The sequence below is a fragment of the Leptodactylus fuscus genome, chromosome 4 (genome assembly GCF_031893055.1).
Source record: "Leptodactylus fuscus isolate aLepFus1 chromosome 4, aLepFus1.hap2, whole genome shotgun sequence".
In the NCBI taxonomy this organism is placed as follows: Eukaryota; Metazoa; Chordata; class Amphibia; order Anura; family Leptodactylidae; genus Leptodactylus; species Leptodactylus fuscus.
This window is the reverse complement of record NC_134268.1, coordinates 9,558,271-9,580,025: the sequence shown is the minus strand read 5'-3', so window position 1 is coordinate 9,580,025 and position 21,755 is coordinate 9,558,271. Positions and strand designations below refer to the sequence as shown.

The 21,755-nt window shown below is 46.1% G+C and overlaps 1 protein-coding gene across 2 annotated transcripts in view; it reads right to left on the bottom strand.

The window, feature by feature from the left end:
• TSNARE1 (t-SNARE domain containing 1) overlaps window positions 1-21,755 on the bottom strand; it is a 197,688-nt gene that overhangs the window by 128,137 nt on the left and 47,796 nt on the right. For both annotated transcript variants that reach the window (XM_075270039.1, XM_075270038.1), the window contains exons 4-5: window positions 9,035-9,112; window positions 8,184-8,253 (exon numbers count right to left, since the gene is read on the bottom strand). In XM_075270039.1, the coding sequence (XP_075126140.1) occupies window positions 8,184-8,253; window positions 9,035-9,112 (148 nt within the window). The remainder of the gene's footprint in view (window positions 1-8,183; window positions 8,254-9,034; window positions 9,113-21,755) is intronic.

Sequence of the window (21,755 nt, the reverse complement as noted above, 5' to 3'; positions counted from 1 at the left end):
ACCCCCTCCCCACAAGCTGCGCTCATTGTCCGGGAGCGCGGTATCGGCTCTGCAGCCGCCGGAGGCTCACGGGGGATGGAGAGGATTTTCGGTAGTGCTGCAGAGCATTTGCAAGCCATATGATTAGTGCATTGTAGAGATAAGGAGGGGAGGCGAGATAAGGGGGGAGGGGGCAGGCGACAAGCTCTCTGGCCACAGGACTGCTGTGTAAGCACGCGCTTTTCTGCTCGCTTGGCTTTTGAATAGATTTACCAGAAAATGGATTTATTTTCTAATTTTGCAAGTAAAAAGGTGCGGCGAGGTCTGAACGCGAATCGCTTTATGTAACGTCTACATCAACGTGTATCGGGGATGAAGCTGTTATGTACGACGCCACCGCTCTGGGCGCCGCTGGAAATCCTCAGCAGGACCCGGACGCCGCGCGCTCCTCATGGGTCTTCGTGTTACTTCTGGAAAGGAGATGGGTGACCGATCCTTAAAAGAGGTCACCGATATCTGATGGACAGGGGTCGGACCCCCGAGACCCCCAATCAGAAGCCTTTCAACAGTCACATGATCTATCTGAAGCTCATTATCATTCAAGTGAATTGGTCTGAGCTGCAATACCCAACACAGCCACTATATAATGTACGGTATTCACCAAAACGCTGTGAACCCTTCATCCGGCTGATCGGTATCGGTCCCAGGCCCCTGCTAAACTAAAGATAGGTCATCTATAAGTCACTCAAGGAAAACCCCTTTCCTTTAAGGTTTACATTTACTAACACCCCTTTAAAGGGGTTTCATAAGACTTACATGACAATACCCTATTCCTTAGGATTGATCATGAGTATAGGATCGGGGTGATCCGGCAACCGCCCCCCCATCGATCAGCTGTTTGAAGAGGACGCAGCATTTTATCATGGCTGTGCTTGGGATTTATCTGTGCACTGAGCAGACCCTCTGTAACTCCTCCTGGAAGTGGATTGTACTAGAAGGTTGTCAAATTAGCCAAACATTTCCAGGAAGAACTAAAGAGGGACGCGACGACAAGAGTTATGAGAACGTATAAAAGAGCCCCTTAGAGTGGTCACACTGTGTTCTGGTTACGTGAAGGAAAATATAACCCTGCTTTTATACAGCCAGAGATTGTTACAATGTATCAGTGCAGGGAAGATCTAGATCTGATCCCAGGACAAGAGACACATCCAATATTTATTATAGAGATCGCACCGCACGATCAAAGCAAAAGTGACGGCAAGAAGAGATCCTGAGGAACACACCGGGGAACATAGAGAATGAATAGTGAAGCTTTATTAGCATAAGAATGGCTGGACAAGAACAGAAGCGAGGAGAATGTAAGGACTGGGGCAGAAGAAAGACCCACCATGTAAGAAGTGATAAGTGCTAGGACGCGGGAGAGCGAAACGCACCAAAGTACCGAATAATACAAAGAGGAAAGGTGGAATAACATTTATATGTAGAAATGAAAATAGCCAGTAACTATGGAAACAGATCTGTCCTCAATTCACAGAACAGGGAGACCGGAAGAAAAATATATGTAAAGTGTAAGAAGAAATCACCGCCATACACAGACACGGCTACAAACCGAACATATATGTGAGGACACGGAGGAAACCTGACCGAGGAGAGGAGCAAGAATATAACTACTATAATACCGCCACTATGTACAAGAATAAACTACTATAATACTACTCCTATGTACAAGAATATAACTACTATAATACTACCTCCTATGTACAAGAATATAACTACTATAATACTACTCCTATGTATAAGAATATAACTGCTATAATACTACTCCTATGTATAAGAATATAACTGCTATAATACTGCTCCTATGTACAAGAATATAACTACTATAATACTACTCCTATGTACAAGAATATAAGTACTATAATACTGCTCCTATGTACAAGAATATAACTACTATAATACTACTCCTATGTACAAGAATATAACTACTATAATACTGCTCCTATGTACAAGAATATAAGTACTATAATACTGCTCCTATGTACAAGAATATAACTACTATAATACTACTCCTATGTACAAGAATATAACTACTATAATACTACTCCTATGTACAAGAATATAACTACTATAATACTGCTCCTATGTACAAGAATATAACTACTATAATACTGCTCCTATGTACAAGAATATAACTACTATAATACCGCCACTATGTACAAGAATAAACTACTATAATACTACTCCTATGTACAAGAATATAACTACTATAATACCGCCACTATGTACAAGAATAAACTACTATAATACTATTCCTATGTACAAGAATATAACTACTATAATACTGCTCCTATGTACAAGAATATAACTACTATAATACTGCTCCTATGTACAAGAATATAACTACTATAATACTATTCCTATGTACAAGAATATAACTACTATAATACTGCTCCTATGTACAAGAATATAACTACTATAATACTACTCCTATGTACAAGAATATAACTACTATAATACTACTCCTATGTACAAGAATATAACTACTATAATACTACTCCTATGTACAAGAATATAACTACTATAATACTGCTCCTATGTACAAGAATATAACTACTATAATACTACTCCTATGTACAAGAATATAACTACTATAATACTGCCCCCTATGTACAAGAATATAACTACTATAATACTACTCCTATGTACAAGAATATAACTACTATAATACTGCTCCTATGTACAATAATATAACTACTATAATACTACCTCCTATGTACAAGAATATAACTACTATAATACTGCTCCTATGTACAAGAATATAACTACTATAATACTGCTCCTATGTACAAGAATATAACTACTATAATACTGCTCCTATGTACAAGAATATAACTACTATAATACTACTCCTATGTACAAGAATATAACTACTATAATACTACTCCTATGTACAAGAATATAACTACTATAATACTACTCCTATGTACAAGAATATAACTACTATAATACTACCTCCTATGTACAAGAATATAACTACTATAATACTACTCCTATGTACAAGAATATAACTACTATAATACTACCTCCTATGTACAAGAATATAACTACTATAATACTGCCCCCTATGTACAAGAATATAACTACTATAATACTACTCCTATGTACAAGAATATAACTACTATAATACTACCTCCTATGTACATGAATATAACTACTATAATACTACTCCTATGTACAAGAATATAACTACTATAATACTGCTCCTATGTACAAGAATATAACTACTATAATACTACTCCTATGTACAAGAATATAACTACTATAATACTACTCCTATGTACAAGAATATAACTACTATAATACTACCTCCTATGTACAAGAATATAACTACTATAATACTACTCCTATGTACAAGAATATAACTACTATAATACTACCTCCTATGTACATGAATATAACTACTATAATACTGCTCCTATGTACAAGAATATAACTACTATAATACTACTCCTATGTACAAGAATATAACTACTATAATACTGCTCCTATGTACAAGAATATAACTACTATAATACTACCTCCTATGTACAAGAATATAACTACTATAATACTACTCCTATGTACAAGAATATAACTACTATAATACTACTCCTATGTACAAGAATATAACTACTATAATACTACTCCTATGTACAAGAATATAACTACTATAATACTACTGCTCCTATGTACAAGAATATAACTACTATAATACTACTCCTATGTACAAGAATATAACTACTATAATACTACCTCTTATGTACAAGAGTATAACTACTATAATACTGCTCCTATGTACAAGAATATAACTACTATAATACTACTCCTATGTACAAGAATATAACTACTATAATACTACTCCTATGTACAAGAATATAACTACTATAATACTACTGCTCCTATGTACAAGAATATAACTACTATAATACTGCTCCTATATACAAGAATATAACTACTATAATACTGCTCCTATGTACAAGAATATAACTACTATAATACTACTCCTATGTACAAGAATATAACTACTATAATACTACTCCTATGTACAAGAATATAACTACTATAATACTACCTCCTATGTACAAGAATATAACTACTATAATACTACTCCTATGTACAAGAATATAACTACTATAATACCGCTCCTATGTACAAGAATATAACTACTATAATACCGCTCCTATGTACAAGAATATAACTACTATAATACCGCCACTATGTACAAGAATATAACTACTATAATACCGCTCCTATGTACAAGAATATAACTACTATAATACTACTCCTATGTACAAGAATATAACTACTATAATACTACTCCTATGTACAAGAATATAACTACTATAATACTGCTCCTATGTACAAGAATATAACTACTATAATACTATTCCTATGTACAAGAATATAACTACTATAATACTGCTCTTATGTACAAGAATATAACTACTATAATACTGCTCCTATGTACAAGAATATAACTACTATAATACTATTCCTATGTACAAGAATATAACTACTATAATACTGCTCTTATGTACAAGAATATAACTACTATAATACTGCTCTTATGTACAAGAATATAACTACTATAATACTACTCCTATGTACAAGAATATAACTACTATAATACTACTCCTATGTACAAGAATATATCTACTATAATACTACCTCCTATGTACAAGAATATAACTACTATAATACTACTCCTATGTACAAGAATATAACTACTATAATACTACTCCTATGTACAAGAATATAACTACTATAATACCGCTCCTATGTACAAGAATATAACTACTATAATACTGCTCCTATGTACAAGAATATAACTACTATAATACTACTCCTATGTACAAGAATATAACTACTATAATACTACTCCTATGTACAAGAATATAACTACTATAATACTGCTCCTATGTACAAGAATATAACTACTATAATACTGCTCCTATATACAACAATATAACTACTATAATACTACTCCTATGTACAAGAATATAACTACTATAATACTACTCCTATGTACAAGAATATAACTACTATAATACTGCTCCTATGTACAAGAATATAACTACTATAATACTACTCCTATGTACAAGAATATAACTACTATAATACTACTCCTATGTACAAGAATATAACTACTATAATACTGCTCCTATGTACAAGAATATAACTACTATAATACTATTCCTATGTACAAGAATATAACTACTATAATACTGCTCTTATGTACAAGAATATAACTACTATAATACTGCTCTTATGTACAAGAATATAACTACTATAATACCACTCCTATGTACAAGAATATAACTACTATAATACTGCTCCTATGTACAAGAATATAACTACTATAATACTGCTCCTATATACAACAATATAACTACTATAATACTACTCCTATGTACAAGAATATAACTACTATAATACTACTCCTATGTACAAGAATATAACTACTATAATACTACTCCTATGTACAAGAATATAACTACTATAATACTACTCCTATGTACAAGAATATAACTACTATAATACTGCCCCTATGTACAAGAATATAACTACTATAATACTGCCTCCTATGTACAAGAATATAACTACTATAATACTGCTCCTATGTACAAGAATATAACTACTATAATACTGCCCCCTATGTACATGAGTATCATCAGTACTATAATACTGCATGGTGGCGTCTTCTTCGCTGCTCCCCTCTGATCTTTCCTAAGGTTCCTCATGTTTCGGAGGATTTTGCGGTCCTCACATTATGAATGATTGTGGTGAATGTTGGGGGTGCTACTAATGTGATATAATGAAGAGATGATTGCGGTGTAGTTCATATCGCCCGCTTTTAAGTGTCAGTTAGTGTAATAAGGGGGAGGCCTTTCTTGGCGTCTCGTGTATATTTCTTATAGGGCTTTGAGGAAGAGTCGGGTGGAGAAGACGATTTCCATAAAGGCTGTGACACGTCTTTAGAGTCATGCTAATGTGCTAATCCCTTCAAAGTAATACCTTGACTGCACAGCATACAGCCCTGGGCTTAGCTCGCACTGCGCTCTCGCCATTTATTCCTGCTGCTCTCTAATCCGGACATGAAAGCGCCGCTCTAAGAGTAAAGAGATTACTAGATCTGAATATTTACTTTTTTATGGAATTTTTGTGTTCTCTTTAAAACATCTACATCAGGACTTTACTTTGTCAACTGTTTTACAGTAGGATAGAAGGAGCAGAGCCGAGGCTGCCGAGCGTCGCATCAACCTAACAGATGACAAGTTGTCCCACATGAGATTTCACTAGAAATACGTGTATAATATATCGCCCCAGCACACGCCACAGTAATATATGCTCAGACTGAGGGCAAAAATTCAAGATTAACCCTTCAAAACAGTAAAGTTACTATAACACTACAATACATAGAAATAACATTTACAAACAGTTAATATGCTGTGTACATACATACATTATCCTGTATTATACTCCAGAGCTGCGCTCACTATTCTGCTGGTGCAGTCACTGTGTACATACATTACATTACTTATCCTGTATTATACTCCAGAGCTGCGCTCACTATTCTGCTGGTGCAGTCACTGTGTACATACATTACATTACTTATCCTGTATTATACTCCAGAGCTGCACTCACTATTCTGCTGGTGCAGTTACTGTGTACATACATTACATTACTTATCCTGTATTATACTCCAGAGCTGCGCTCACTATTCTGCTGGTACAGTCACAGTGTACATACATTACATTACTTATCCTGTATTATACTCCAGAGCTGCGCTCACTATTCTGCTGGTGCAGTCACTGTGTACATACATTACATTACTTATCCTGTATTATACTCCAGAGCTGCGCTCACTATTCTGCTGGTGCAGTCACTGTGTACATATATTACATTACTTATCCTGTATTATACTCCAGAGCTGCGCTCACTATTCTGCTGGTGCAGTCACTGTGTACATACATTACATTACTTATCCTGTATTATACCTCAGAGCTGCGCTCACTATTCTGCTGGTACAGTCACTGTGTACATACATTACATTACTTATCCTGTATTATACTCCAGAGCTGCGCTCACTATTCTGCTGGTACAGTTACTGTGTACATACATTACATTACTTATCCTGTATTATACTCCAGAGCTGCGCTCACTATTCTGCTGGTACAGTTACTGTGTACATACATTACATTACTTATCCTGTATTATACTCCAGAGCTGCACTCACTATTCTGCTGGTGCAGTCACTGTGTACATACATTACATTACTTATCCTGTATTATACTCCAGAGCTTCGCTCACTATTCTGCTGGTACAGTCACAGTGTACATACATTACATTACTTATCCTGTATTATACTCCAGAGCTGCGCTCACTATTCTGCTGGTACAGTCACTGTGTACATACATTACATTACTTATCCTGTATTATACTCCAGAGCTGCGCTCACTATTCTGCTGGTACAGTCACTGTGTACATACATTACATTACTTATCCTGTATTATACTCCAGAGCTGCGCTCACTATTCTGCTGGTGCAGTCACTGTGTACATACATTACATTACTTATCCTGTATTATACTCCAGAGCTGTACTCACTATTCTGCTGGTGCAGTCACTATGTACATACATTACACTACTTATCCTGTATTATACTCCAGAGCTGCGCTCACTATTCTGCTGGTGCAGTCACTGTGTACATACATTACATTACTTATCCTGTATTATACTCCAGAGCTGTACTCACTATTCTGCTGGTGCAGTCACTATGTACATACATTACTTATCCTGTATTATACTCAAGAGCTGCGCTTACTATTCTGCTGGTGCAGTCACTGTGTACATACATTACATTACTTATCCTGTATTATACCCCAGAGCTGCGCTCACTATTCTGCTGGTACAGTCACTGTGTACATACATTATATTATGCTGTGATAGGGGGCGCTGTTTGCTCAGGTCTTCATATTGCTGATTATCACTATACATAGTGTCAGCCTCGGCCTGTTATCAGGGTCTGTCAGGTTCGGACCTACTAATCCAGCACGTGACTATTTCTGCTGCAGGTTTTCTTTTCCCTTTGCCCAGAAGTGTTGCCATAGGGCGCAGGCGTACAGGTGTGCGGTACATTTAGTGACACATGAGGTTGTAACTTACAGGCGGTCTCTGAGCTCTGCGGTGTCACTAGGAGTCCCCAGGGAGCGCAGACTTCTCTCCAGAGACTGTACTGTCAACAAGAGAGACACAAGAAGAAACTAAGTACTAGAGGGAATGAGCACAAGCTGCCCCTGCCAGGAAGGCTTATCTGAGGACTGGCACACGACTACGGGGAAGAACTACTCTGTGTGGTGGAGAATATAAGAACTAAACATAAATCCTACAATCTATCATCATTAAGGTAGCGTCCCTCTGACAACACTTCCTGGTCCTAGAGTAACAGAGCCTCATGGCAACCAATCTAAATCTATAAGGGAAGAAGGAAGATCTGCATCTGGTTATAGGGTGTCAAGGCAGATAAAGCCACAGATAACAAGGGACGGAAGTGTTGTCATAGGGACGCAGGCTCAGAAGTCCTTCTTAAAGGAGACTCCTACATGGAAGAAACAACGGGGTCTCTCTAATATACTTTATGTCAGTGAACGGAATTTGTGTTTACAGCTGTAGAGCTTGTTACAATGTGTCAGCGCATGTTAGAGATATCAGCAATCCAGTCCAGACAATCCGCTGGGATACATTGTAGGAAACTATTCCGACACCGGCGAGAACCAATCACTGACACATTGTAACAAACTTATAACACATTTAGGTTCTTAGCAATGTCTGATATCCTGTATCAAACCCTCAAGGACACTAATGTCTACACTGATACATTGTAACAAACAGGTGACAGCGCTGATACCAGCTCAAAGGAGATTCTACAGGGACCGTCACACAAGCCCATATCATCTATACCCCCCTCCTTTGGGGTGCCCGCGCACAGCCCAGCACAGGACGTTTAGGATACCCACCGTTAGAATTTATTCTAAACACATCCCCAGAAGTGATCTGGAACAGCTCCTCAAGATCGTGGGGGTCAATCTGGGTGGCTGTTAAAGGAAAGAAGAAAAGTATTATAGACATCTAGAAAGAGAGGATACAGGGAAGGGGGGAGGGGGTCCTCATACAGGGCATTGGGGGGGAGGGGGGGGGCTCATATAGGGGATTAAAGGGGAGGAGCTCATACAGTGGATTGGGGTGGTGAAGAGCTCATACAGGGGAACAGGGGCTCATACATGTGATTGTGGAGGGGAGATCATACAGGGGATCGTCAGGGTGGGGTGGGGGCTCATACATAGCATCAGGGTGGAGGGTCTCATACAGGGAAATCGCTCCCTGCTGACACTTCTGACCTCTGCAGTGTTGTCAGCACCTCGGACAGCTCCTCTGCCTACACTCTTATGTCTCCTCATCAGTTTTCTGCAGAGCTGCGCCTATTTAGGGGCGAGAGTGAAGCCCCAGCCGGAGACGATGAGACCCCTAAAGACCTTTTCAGCTCATTTACACATTTTGGGAAGGTGTAGTAGTCGCCTCCAAGGTCATTAGTCTGATACCAATCGTCCTGCTGACAGACTCCCTTTAAGTGGTAGCCAGATAAATTCTGAATGCAGCTCTTTATGTGACTAGAGTATAATATGCAGTCTCCTGCCATGCACTGTTCTCTGCTGCCCTGCCCTGCCCTGTTCTCTGCTCTCCTGCCCTGCCCTCTTCTCTCCTGTCCTGCCCTGTTCTCTGCTCTCCTGCCCTGCACTCTTCTCTGCTCTCCTGCCCTGCCCTCTTCTCTCCTGTCCTGCCCTGTTCTCTGCTCTCCTGCCCTGCACTGTTCTCTGCTCTCCTGCCCTGCACTGTTCTCTGCTCTCCTGCCCTGCACTGTTCTCTGCTCTCCTGCCCTGCCCTCTTCTCTCATGTCCTGCCCTGCTCTCTGCTCTCCTGCCATGCACTGTTCTCTGCTCTCCTGCCCTGCACTCTTCTCTGCTCTCCTGCCCTGCCCTGTTCTCTGCTCTCCTGCCCTGCCCTCTTCTCTCCTGTCCTGCCCTGCCCTCTTCTCTCCTGTCCTGCCCTGTTCTCGGCTCTCCTGCCCTGCCCTGTTCTCTGCTCTCCTGCCCTGCCCTCTTCTCTCCTGTCCTGCCCTGTTCTCGGCTCTCCTGTCCTGCCCTGTTCTCTGCTCTCCTGTCATGCACTGTTCTCTGCTCTCCTGTCCTGCACTGTTCTCTGCTCTCCTGTCCTGCACTGTTCTCTGCTCTCCTGCCCTGCACTGTTCTCTGCTCTCCTGCCCTGCACTGTTCTCTGCTCTCCTGCCCTGCACTGTTCTCTGCTCTCCTGCCCTGCTCTCTTCTCTCCTGTCCTGCCCTGCTCTCTTCTCTCCTGTCCTGCCCTGCTCTCTTCTCTCCTGTCATGCACTGTTCTCTGCTCTCCTGCCCTGCCCTGTTTTCTGCTCTCCTGCCCTGCCCTGTTTTCTGCTCTCCTGCCCTGCCCTGTTTTCTGCTCTCCTGCCCTGCCCTGTTTTCTGCTCTCCTGCCCTGCACTCTTCTCTGCTCTCCTGCCCTGCACTCTTCTCTGCTCTCCTGCCCTGCACTCTTCTCTGCTCTCCTGCCCTGCACTCTTCTCTGCTCTCCTGCCCTGCACTCTTCTCTGCTCTCCTGCCCTGCACTCTTCTCTGCTCTCCTGCCCTGCACTCTTCTCTGCTCTCCTGCCCTGCACTCTTCTCTGCTCTCCTGCCCTGCCCTGTTCTCTGCTCTCCTGCCCTGTTCTCTGCTCTCCTGCCCTGTTCTCTGCTCTCCTGCCCTGTTCTCTGCTCTCCTGCCCTGCCCTGTTCTCTGCTCTCCTGCCCTGCACTGTTCTCTGCTCTCCTGCCCTGCACTCTTCTCTGCTCTCCTGCCCTGCACTCTTCTCTGCTCTCCTGCCCTGCACTCTTCTCTGCTCTCCTGCCCTGCACTCTTCTCTGCTCTCCTGCCCTGCACTCTTCTCTGCTCTCCTGCCCTGCACTCTTCTCTGCTCTCCTGCCCTGCACTCTTCTCTGCTCTCCTGCCCTGCACTCTTCTCTGCTCTCCTGCCCTGCACTCTTCTCTGCTCTCCTGCCCTGCACTCTTCTCTGCTCTCCTGCCCTGCACTCTTCTCTGCTCTCCTGCCCTGCACTCTTCTCTGCTCTCCTGCCCTGCACTGTTCTCGGCTCTCCTGCCTTGCCCTGCTTTCTGCTCTCCTGCCCTGCACTGTTCTCGGCTCTCCTGCCCTGCACTGTTCTCGGCTCTCCTGCCCTGCACTGTTCTCGGCTCTCCTGCCTTGCCCTGCCCTGTTCTCTGCTCTCCTGCCATGCACTGTTCTCTGCTCTCCTGCCATGCACTGTTCTCTGCTCTCCTGCCCTGCACTGCCCTGTTCTCTGCTCTCCTGCCATGCACTGTTCTCTGCTCTGTTCTCTGCTCTCCTGCCCTGCACTGTTCTCTGCTCTCCTGCCATGCACTGTTCTCTGCTCTCCTGCACTGCCCTGTTCTCTGATCTCCTGCCATGCACTGTTCTCTGCCCTGTTCTCTGCTCTCCTGCCCTGCACTGTTCTCTGCTCTCCTGCCATGCACTGTTCTCTTCTCTCCTGTCCTGCCCTGTTCTCTGCTCTCCTGTCATGCACTGTTCTCTGCTCTCCTGCCCTGCACTGTTCTCTGCTCTCCTGCCCTGCACTGTTCTCTGCTCTCCTGCCCTGCCCTCTGCTCTCCTGCCCTGCCCTCTGCTCTCCTGCCCTGCCCTCTTCTCTGCTCTCCTGCCCTGCCCTCTTCTCTGCTCTCCTGCCCTGCCCTCTTCTCTGCTCTCCTGCCCTGCCCTCTTCTCTGCTCTCCTGCCCTGCCCTCTTCTCTGCTCTCCTGCCCTGCCCTCTTCTCTGCTCTCCTGCCCTGCCCTCTTCTCTGCTCTCCTGCCCTGCCCTCTTCTCTGCTCTCCTGCCCTGCACTCTTCTCTGCTCTCCTGCCCTGCACTCTTCTCTGCTCTCCTGCCCTGCACTCTTCTCTGCTCTCCTGCCCTGCACTCTTCTCTGCTCTCCTGCCCTGCACTCTTCTCTGCTCTCCTGCCCTGCACTCTTCTCTGCTCTCCTGCCCTGCACTCTTCTCTGCTCTCCTGCCCTGCACTCTTCTCTGCTCTCCTGCCCTGCACTCTTCTCTGCTCTCCTGCCCTGCACTCTTCTCTGCTCTCCTGCCCTGCACTCTTCTCTGCTCTCCTGCCCTGCACTCTTCTCTGCTCTCCTGCCCTGCACTCTTCTCTGCTCTCCTGCCCTGCACTCTTCTCTGCTCTCCTGCCCTGCACTCTTCTCTGCTCTCCTGCCCTGCACTCTTCTCTGCTCTCCTGCCCTGCACTCTTCTCTGCTCTCCTGCCCTGCACTCTTCTCTGCTCTCCTGCCCTGCACTCTTCTCTGCTCTCCTGCCCTGCACTCTTCTCTGCTCTCCTGCCCTGCACTCTTCTCTGCTCTCCTGCCCTGCACTCTTCTCTGCTCTCCTGCCCTGCACTCTTCTCTGCTCTCCTGCCCTGCACTCTTCTCTGCTCTCCTGCCCTGCACTCTTCTCTGCTCTCCTGCCCTGCACTCTTCTCTGCTCTCCTGCCCTGCACTCTTCTCTGCTCTCCTGCCCTGCACTCTTCTCTGCTCTCCTGCCCTGCACTCTTCTCTGCTCTCCTGCCCTGCACTCTTCTCTGCTCTCCTGCCCTGCACTCTTCTCTGCTCTCCTGCCCTGCACTCTTCTCTGCTCTCCTGCCCTGCACTCTTCTCTGCTCTCCTGCCCTGCACTCTTCTCTGCTCTCCTGCCCTGCACTCTTCTCTGCTCTCCTGCCCTGCACTCTTCTCTGCTCTCCTGCCCTGCACTCTTCTCTGCTCTCCTGCCCTGCACTCTTCTCTGCTCTCCTGCCCTGCACTCTTCTCTGCTCTCCTGCCCTGCACTCTTCTCTGCTCTCCTGCCCTGCACTCTTCTCTGCTCTCCTGCCCTGCACTCTTCTCTGCTCTCCTGCCCTGCACTCTTCTCTGCTCTCCTGCCCTGCACTCTTCTCTGCTCTCCTGCCCTGCACTCTTCTCTGCTCTCCTGCCCTGCACTCTTCTCTGCTCTCCTGCCCTGCACTCTTCTCTGCTCTCCTGCCCTGCACTCTTCTCTGCTCTCCTGCCCTGCACTCTTCTCTGCTCTCCTGCCCTGCACTCTTCTCTGCTCTCCTGCCCTGCACTCTTCTCTGCTCTCCTGCCCTGCACTCTTCTCTGCTCTCCTGCCCTGCACTCTTCTCTGCTCTCCTGCCCTGCACTCTTCTCTGCTCTCCTGCCCTGCACTCTTCTCTGCTCTCCTGCCCTGCCCTGTTCTCTGCTCTCCTGCCCTGTTCTCTGCTCTCCTGCCCTGTTCTCTGCTCTCCTGCCCTGTTCTCTGCTCTCCTGCCCTGCCCTGTTCTCTGCTCTCCTGCCCTGCACTGTTCTCTGCTCTCCTGCCCTGCACTGTTCTCTGCTCTCCTGCCCTGCACTGTTCTCTGCTCTCCTGCCCTGCCCTGTTGTCTGCTCTCCTGCCCTGCCCTGTTCTCTGCTCTCCTGCCCTGCCCTGTTCTCTGCTCTCCTGCCCTGTTCTCTGCTCTCCTGCCCTGCCCTGTTCTCTGCTCTCCTGCCCTGCCCTGTTCTCTGCTCTCCTGCCCTGCCCTGTTCTCTGCTCTCCTGCCCTGCCCTGTTTTCTGCTCTCCTGCCCTGCCCTGTTTTCTGCTCTCCTGCCCTGCACTGTTCTCTGCTCTCCTGCCCTGCACTGTTCTCTGCTCTCCTGCACTGCACTGTTCTCTGCTCTTCTTCTGCCCTGTTCTCTGCTCTCCTGCCCTACAAAGCAGGACATACAAGAATTATAATAGCAGCATCACATATACCAAGAGCCGTGAGTGTACGGACAGACGGAAGTCACACCCTACATAATGGCAACTCAAGGCTTCCCGAAGAGAATGCAAGTGACAGTGACAACTGCAAGAATTTCTCACTGTGGTTGTCAGATGATCCTCGCCATAGTGTCCGCACATGTGATAGTCCATGTCATGTGGTGACCATGGAGCTCGCACCTATACACGTGTCCCCCCCCCACCCAGTACATTATACAGGTCGTATACCCCTATATTACACATTAGCTATTACCAGCGTCTCCATATAAGGAAGAGAAGGAAAATCCCCTTCTCCTTGAGAGACCCGCGCTGCCGCCCCCACCCGGCTCTGAGTAATTGGTGGTGCATCACGAGCGAGCGCGGCTCCGGAGCAGGCGACGTCCCACTCACATGCCGCAGCAGCCGCTCCAACACATTCTTTGAAAGCGTTTCACAACAGATTTCCATCAGAGAAAACCTTGGCAGCGACTATCCTTCTGTGCCGCTGTCTACATGACTCAAAATTACCATCGCCCGCTACTAGCCTGGCAGATGGGGAGGGGGCACAAAATCACTGATAGGAAGGGTGGAAAGGGCAGGACTAAAAATGACCTGCATTCACGTTATTGATCCTGCAATTTTAGGTTCATGAATAAAATTCCAGGACTGCAGTGAAGACTGACACAATGCAATCAAAAGTGAATATAAAAGTTTACTGGACAGAACACCCAGGACCTGCGGATACAATGAACAGGGGGCTCCGGTCAGTGATCTTTAGTAGAAGAAACGCTAGAATTATTATTAGGTTATAGCTAACCTAATGCGACACGAATAGAATGCTAGGACTACAGTGAAGACTGATACACAAAATAATGCATCACTAACACATCAGACGGTTCCTTACCCATCGGTCCCCGCCCAGACTGAACCTATAAGGGCACTTACCCCTAAATATTACTTCTGAACACAATTCTGATGTGATCTGTTCCAGGGAAAGCTGGGTTGTGCACCAGCAACATGGGCAGCTACATAGCAATACAGAAACCCTATTGGTGGTCACCCAGCTTTGCCAGGAACAGATAGAACCAAGCGAGGACAAAAGCAAGGATGTATCATTAAAGGGAAGGCTACGAAGCTCTCTTAAAGGCATACGGCAGGACCGCCGCCCCCTGCTCTCGCCGCTGATACTTTAATCAAGGACAATTTTAATTTCATTATTTGATATTTTCATTAGGTTCTGTGTAAAGTGGAAATTTCCAGCTCGGGGGACTTGACTTTAATCCAGAGTGAAGAGCAATTAATAAGAGAGATGTTTATTGCGCATTCCGAAGCCATTTCCCTGGCGAGCGGCACAGAAGCGTACAGAAACGCGTTCCGCTCATCACGTCATGACGGGTCTATATACTGGAGCAGGGGCGCCTGGCAGCCGCTCATCTCCTGTCCACTAGGTAACCCTTAACCTTTGATCCATCATGATAGTGTTGCATTTGTATCCTGAAATACTCTGTGCTGCTGGGGAGAACACTCTTTCCAGTCTGTAACTGTAACTGTACACTTCTCTCCTGAAATACTCTGTACTGCAGGAGGTCACATCTATCCAGGTGATAGCAGAGCCGAGTGTGCGACAAGATGTTCACAGCTAACACAAGTAACAATCCCGAATGAGGCGACTGAACGCAACGCAACGCAGCGACTACTCCGAGCAACACACAAAAAAGAATCAAAGACGACCAGAAGGAAACGATTGGAGAGCTTAAGGAGTCCTCCAACCTCTGTATATAGTAACAGTCAGGTAATACACCGTGTGGTATCACCCCGCTGATGGAATGGGAACCTGTGTGTGAGCGACAGGAACATCCTGACACACTGTAACAGATCAGCAGCAGAGAGGTGCAAAGTAATGTAACAGAAGAGCAGCACAGAGGAGTGCAGAGCTATACAATGCAACAGAACAGAAGCACAGAGGAGTGCAGGGCTATACAATGTAACAGAGCAGCAGCACAGAGGAGTGCAGAGCTATACAATGTAACAGAACAGAAGCACAGAGGAGTGCAGAGCTATACAATGTAACAGAACAGCAGCACAGAGGAGTGCAGGGCTATACAATGTAACAGAACAGCAGCACAGAGGAGTGCAGGGCTATACAATGTAACAGAACAGCAGCACAGAGGAGTGCAGGGCTATACAATGTAACAGAACAGAAGCACAGAGGAGTGCAGGGCTATACAATGTAACAGAAGAGCAGCACAGAGGAGTGCAGGGCTATACAATGTAACAGAACAGAAGCACAGAGGAGTGCAGAGCTATACAACGTAACAGAACAGCAGCACAGAGGAGTGCAGAGTTATACAATGTAACAGAACAGAAGCACAGAGGAGTGCAGAGCTATACAATGTAACAGAAGAGCAGCACAGAGGAGTGCAGAGCTGTACAATGTAACAGAACAGAAGCACAGAGGAGTGCAGGGCTATACAATGCAACAGAACAGAAGCACAGAGGAGTGCAGGGCTATACAATGTAACAGAAGAGCAGCACAGAGGAGTGCAGGGCTATACAATGTAACAGAACAGAAGCACAGAGGAGTGCAGAGCTATACAATGTAACAGAGCAGCAGCACAGAGGAGTGCAGAGCTATACAATGTAACAGAACAGCAGCACAGAGGAGTGCAGAGCTATACAATGTAACAGAGCATATTCAATGTACAGAAGAGAAGTATATGGGTCACCTCTTATTTCGGGCTGTATCTGGGGTCTGCCCTGTATATACAGTTAGGGGTCCCCTCTTATTTCGGGCTGTATCTGGGGTCTGCCCTGTATATACAGTTAGGGGTCCCCTCTTATTTCGGGGTGTATCTGGGGTCTGCCCTGTATATACAGTTAGGGGTCCCCTCTTATTTCGGGGTGTATCTGGGGTCTGCCCTGTATATACAGTTAGGGGTCCCCTCTTATTTCGGGGTGTATCTGGGGTCTGCCCTGTATATACAGTTAGGGGTCCCCTCTTATTTCGGGCTGTATCTGGGGTCTGCCCTGTATATACAGTTAGGGGTCCCCTCTTATTTCGGGCTGTATCTGGGGTCTGCCCTGTATATACAGTTAGGGGTCCCCTCTTATTTCGGGCTGTATCTGGGGTCTGCCCTGTATATACAGTTAGGGGTCCCCTCTTATTTCGGGGTGTATCTGGGGTCTGCCCTGTATATACAGTTAGGGGTCCCCTCTTATTTCGGGGTGTATCTGGGGTCTGCCCTGTATATACAGTTAGGGGTCCCCTCTTATTTCGGGGTGTATCTGGGGTCTGCCCTGTATATACAGTTAGGGGTCCCCTCTTATTTCGGGGTGTATCTGGGGTCTGCCCTGTATATACAGTTAGGGGTCCCCTCTTATTTCGGGGTGTATCTGGGGTCTGCCCTGTATATACAGTTAGGGGTCCCCTCTTATTTCGGGGTGTATCTGGGGTCTGCCCTGTATATACAGTTAGGGGTCACCTCTTATTTCGGGGTGTATCTGGGGTCTGCCCTGTATATACAGTTAGGGGTCCCCTCTTATTTCGGGCTGTATCTGGGGTCTGCCCTGTATATACAGTTAGGGGTCCCCTCTTATTTCGGGGTGTATCTGGGGTCTGCCCTGTATATACAGTTAGGGGTCCCCTCTTATTTCGGGCTGTATCTGGGGTCTGCCCTGTATATACAGTTAGGGGTCCCCTCTTATTTCGGGCTGTATCTGGGGTCTGCCCTGTATATACAGTTAGGGGTCCCCTCTTATTTCGGGCTGTATCTGGGGTCTGCCCTGTATATACAGTTAGGGGTCCCCTCTTATTTCGGGGTGTATCTGGGGTCTGCCCTGTATATACAGTTAGGGGTCCCCTCTTATTTCGGGGTGTATCTGGGGTCTGCCCTGTATATACAGTTAGGGGTCCCCTCTTATTTCGGGGTGTATCTGGGGTCTGCCCTGTATATACAGTTAGGGGTCCCCTCTTATTTCGGGGTGTATCTGGGGTCTGCCCTGTATATACAGTTAGGGGTCCCCTCTTATTTCGGGGTGTATCTGGGGTCTGCCCTGTATATACAGTTAGGGGTCCCCTCTTATTTCGGGGTGTATCTGGGGTCTGCCCTGTATATACAGTTAGGGGTCACCTCTTATTTCGGGGTGTATCTGGGGTCTGCCCTGTATATACAGTTAGGGGTCCCCTCTTATTTCGGGCTGTATCTGGGGTCTGCCCTGTATATACAGTTAGGGGTCCCCTCTTATTTCGGGGTGTATCTGGGGTCTGCCCTGTATATACAGTTAGGGGTCCCCTCTTATTTCGGGCTGTATCTGGGGTCTGCCCTGTATATACAGTTAGGGGTCCCCTCTTATTTCGGGCTGTATCTGGGGTCTGCCCTGTATATACAGTTAGGGGTCCCCTCTTATTTCGGGCTGTATCTGGGGTCTACCCTGTATATACAGTTAGGGGTCCCCTCTTATTTCGGGCTGTATCTGGGGTCTGCCCTGTATATACAGTTAGGGGTCCCCTCTTATTTCGGGGTGTATCTGGGGTCTGCCCTGTATATACAGTTAGGGGTCCCCTCTTATTTCGGGGTGTATCTGGGGTCTGCCCTGTATATACAGTTAGGGGTCCCCTCTTATTTCGGGCTGTATCTGGGGTCCGCTCTGTATATACAGTTAGGGGTCCCCTCTTATTTCGGGGTGTATCTGGGGTCTGCCCTGTATATACAGTTAGGGGTCCCCTCTTATTTCGGGGTGTATCTGGGGTCCGCTCTGTATATACAGTTAGGGGTCCCCTCTTATTTCGGGGTGTATCTGGGGTCTGCCCTGTATATACAGTTAGGGGTCCCCTCTTATTTCGGGGTGTATCTGGGGTCCGCTCTGTATACAGGGCTATGATTTTTCTCTGCTGATTCGTCCTCCCCCCTCCCCGCAGCTGTGAGGTATCAGCGCCCTGTAATGTCGCCCCCACCCCGCCGCCCCCAGGCGTCTCAGTGATTCACTGCACAGTCCTCAGAAACATCTCATGTAATGAGCTAGAAACTTGTCACAGTGTCACAAAGGGGGGGAATCATCTACACACATCACCCCCCAACCTCCCCCAAACCCAATTATAGGGAGATGATCTAGATCAGTGCACCAACCAGCTGTCACTCTACAGCGACTGGGGCACTACAACTCCCAGCATGCCCTGACTACTACATGCTCTCCAGACACCGTAACACTACAACTCCCAGCATGCCCTGATTACTACATGCTCTCCAGACACAGTAACACTACAACTCCCAGCATGCCCTGATTACTACATGCTCTCCAGACACAGTAACACTACAACTCCCAGCATGCCCTGACTACTACATGCTCTCCAGACACAGTAACACTACAACTCCCAGCATGCCCTGACTACTACATGCTCTCCAGACACCGTAACACTACAACTCCCAGCATGCCCTGACTACTACATGCTCTCCAGACACCGTAACACTACAACTCCCAGCATGCCCTGACTACTACATGCTCTCCAGACACCGTAACACTACAACTCCCAGCATGCCCTGACTACTACATGCTCTCCAGACACCGTAACACTACAACTCCCAGCATGCCCTGACTACTACATGCTCTCCAGACACCGTAACACTACAACTCCCAGCATGCCCTGATTACTACATGCTCTCCAGACACCGTAACACTACAACTCCCAGCATGCCCTGATTACTACATGCTCTCCAGACACTGTAACACTACAACTCCCAGCATGCCCTGACTACCACATGCTCTCCAGACACCGTAACACTACAACTCCCAGCATGCCCTGATTACTACATGCTCTCCAGACACCGTAACACTACAACTCCCAGCATGCCCTGATTACTACATGCTCTCCAGACACTGTAACACTACAACTCCCAGCATGCCCTGACTACCACATGCTCTCCAGACACAGTAACACTACAACTCCCAGCATGCCCTCTCAGCCTCTAACAGAGTCCCGGGATATCAGCAGAATGTTGGCTGCAGCTCTGGATGTGACTAGAGTAGTTGGTAGAACGCGGCACCCGACTGCCATAAATTCTACAGCCGCTTCAGCAGGGGGCAGCAGACTGACACACAGAGAAACCGCAGCAGGACTGTGAATGCAGCTCTGGATGTGACTGGAGTATAGACTTATTATGTGTAGTTTTTGAACATTTGACAATTCTTACACCTGCCTGTAATACTTCAGAATCTGAGGACTCCGTCCATGGGATATCGCCATGACACACGCGTGCGGTTCGCCATGAATCATTGCGTCTACCATGTGTCTTTATTAGGAGACGAGCTCGGTTGTCCGCGCTGGATTTTACGTGGCCGGTGCGAATCCTCAGAGCGGGCGCTCCTCCATATTATACAACAGATAGGAGAAAACCATCAATCTCTGCAGGAAGTATACCGGAGGGGACACTAAATTTAGGCGCCATAAATCTCCGGCCAGAGGAGGCGCCGGCGCTGCGGCTCATTTATAATACTTAGACATTGCTTTTTACAAAGCCATTACTGGCCAAGTGCGGGCGACCGATGAGCCTTGTGGGAGCGCGGGCCCCGATATTCCCCGGGTACGCAGCAGATGAACTGCGCTGATGATGAGGCCTAATTATGTACCGCGGGATCGCACGACGCGTGGCGTCATTTATTTTATATGATCTAGAGGTGTTTGTATATCTAAAAGTTGTGGAGAAGAACCTACATCATACCGCCATATAGTGCCCAAATAATACTCCGTTAAAGAACCTAGATCATACCGCCATATAGTGCCCAAATAATACTCCGTTAAAGAACCTAGATCATACCGCCATATAGTGCCCAAATAATACTCCGTTAAAGAACCTACATCATACCGCCATATAGTGCCCAAATAATACTCCCTTAGAGAACCTAGATCATACCGCCATATAGTGCCCAAATAATACTCCGTTAAAGAACCTACATCATACCGCCATATAGTGCCCAAATAATAGTCCCTCAAACAGCCTAAATCATACCGCCATATAGTGTCCAAATAATAGTCCCTTAAAGAACCTAGATCATACCGCCATATAGTGCTCAAATAATACTCCCTTAAAGAACCTAGATGATACCGCCATAGAGTGCCCAAATAATAGTCCCTTAAAGATCCTAGAGCATACCGCTATATAGTGCCCAAATAATAGTCCCTTAAAGAACCTAGATCATACCGCCATGTAGTGCCTAAATAATATTCCCTTAAAGAACCTAGATCATACCGCCATATAGTGCCCAAATAATACTCCCTTAAAGAACCCAGAGCATACTGCTATACAGTGCCCAAATAATAGTCCCTTAAAGAACCTAGAGCATACCGCCATATAGTGCCCAAATAATACTCCCTTAAAGAACCTAGATCATACCGCCATATAGTGACCTCATAGAGCCTATATGCAGTATCCTAAATATACTCCTTAGCGTCCACATATCGCCATATAGCGCCCAAATAACGCTCCCTTATAAAGCCCACCTGATACTGAAGCATCCAATCATAAGACCCCACACAATATATATAAAACTTGATCCTGCGCTGCATGAACAGAATACCAGAAATACAGTGAAGACTGACACCTACACAAGGCAGATTTTTAATGCCATTCGGAGTCTGTGGAAAGCTGGGTGGCTGCTTCTTATCAGCGCTCACCACCAGGCAAACAGGGAATAAAGCTTATGGAGAGTAGAGAGTGTGTGAACAGATGCAGAGTCTCTGAGTCTGCGCCGCCATCATGGCAGAGAGGGCCACGCACGGTTCGGGAGTCCTTTGTGGGTGACGCAGGTGGGGTGCTCATAGGGCGCACGACATGAGGGGGAGGGGCGGTAATACAACCA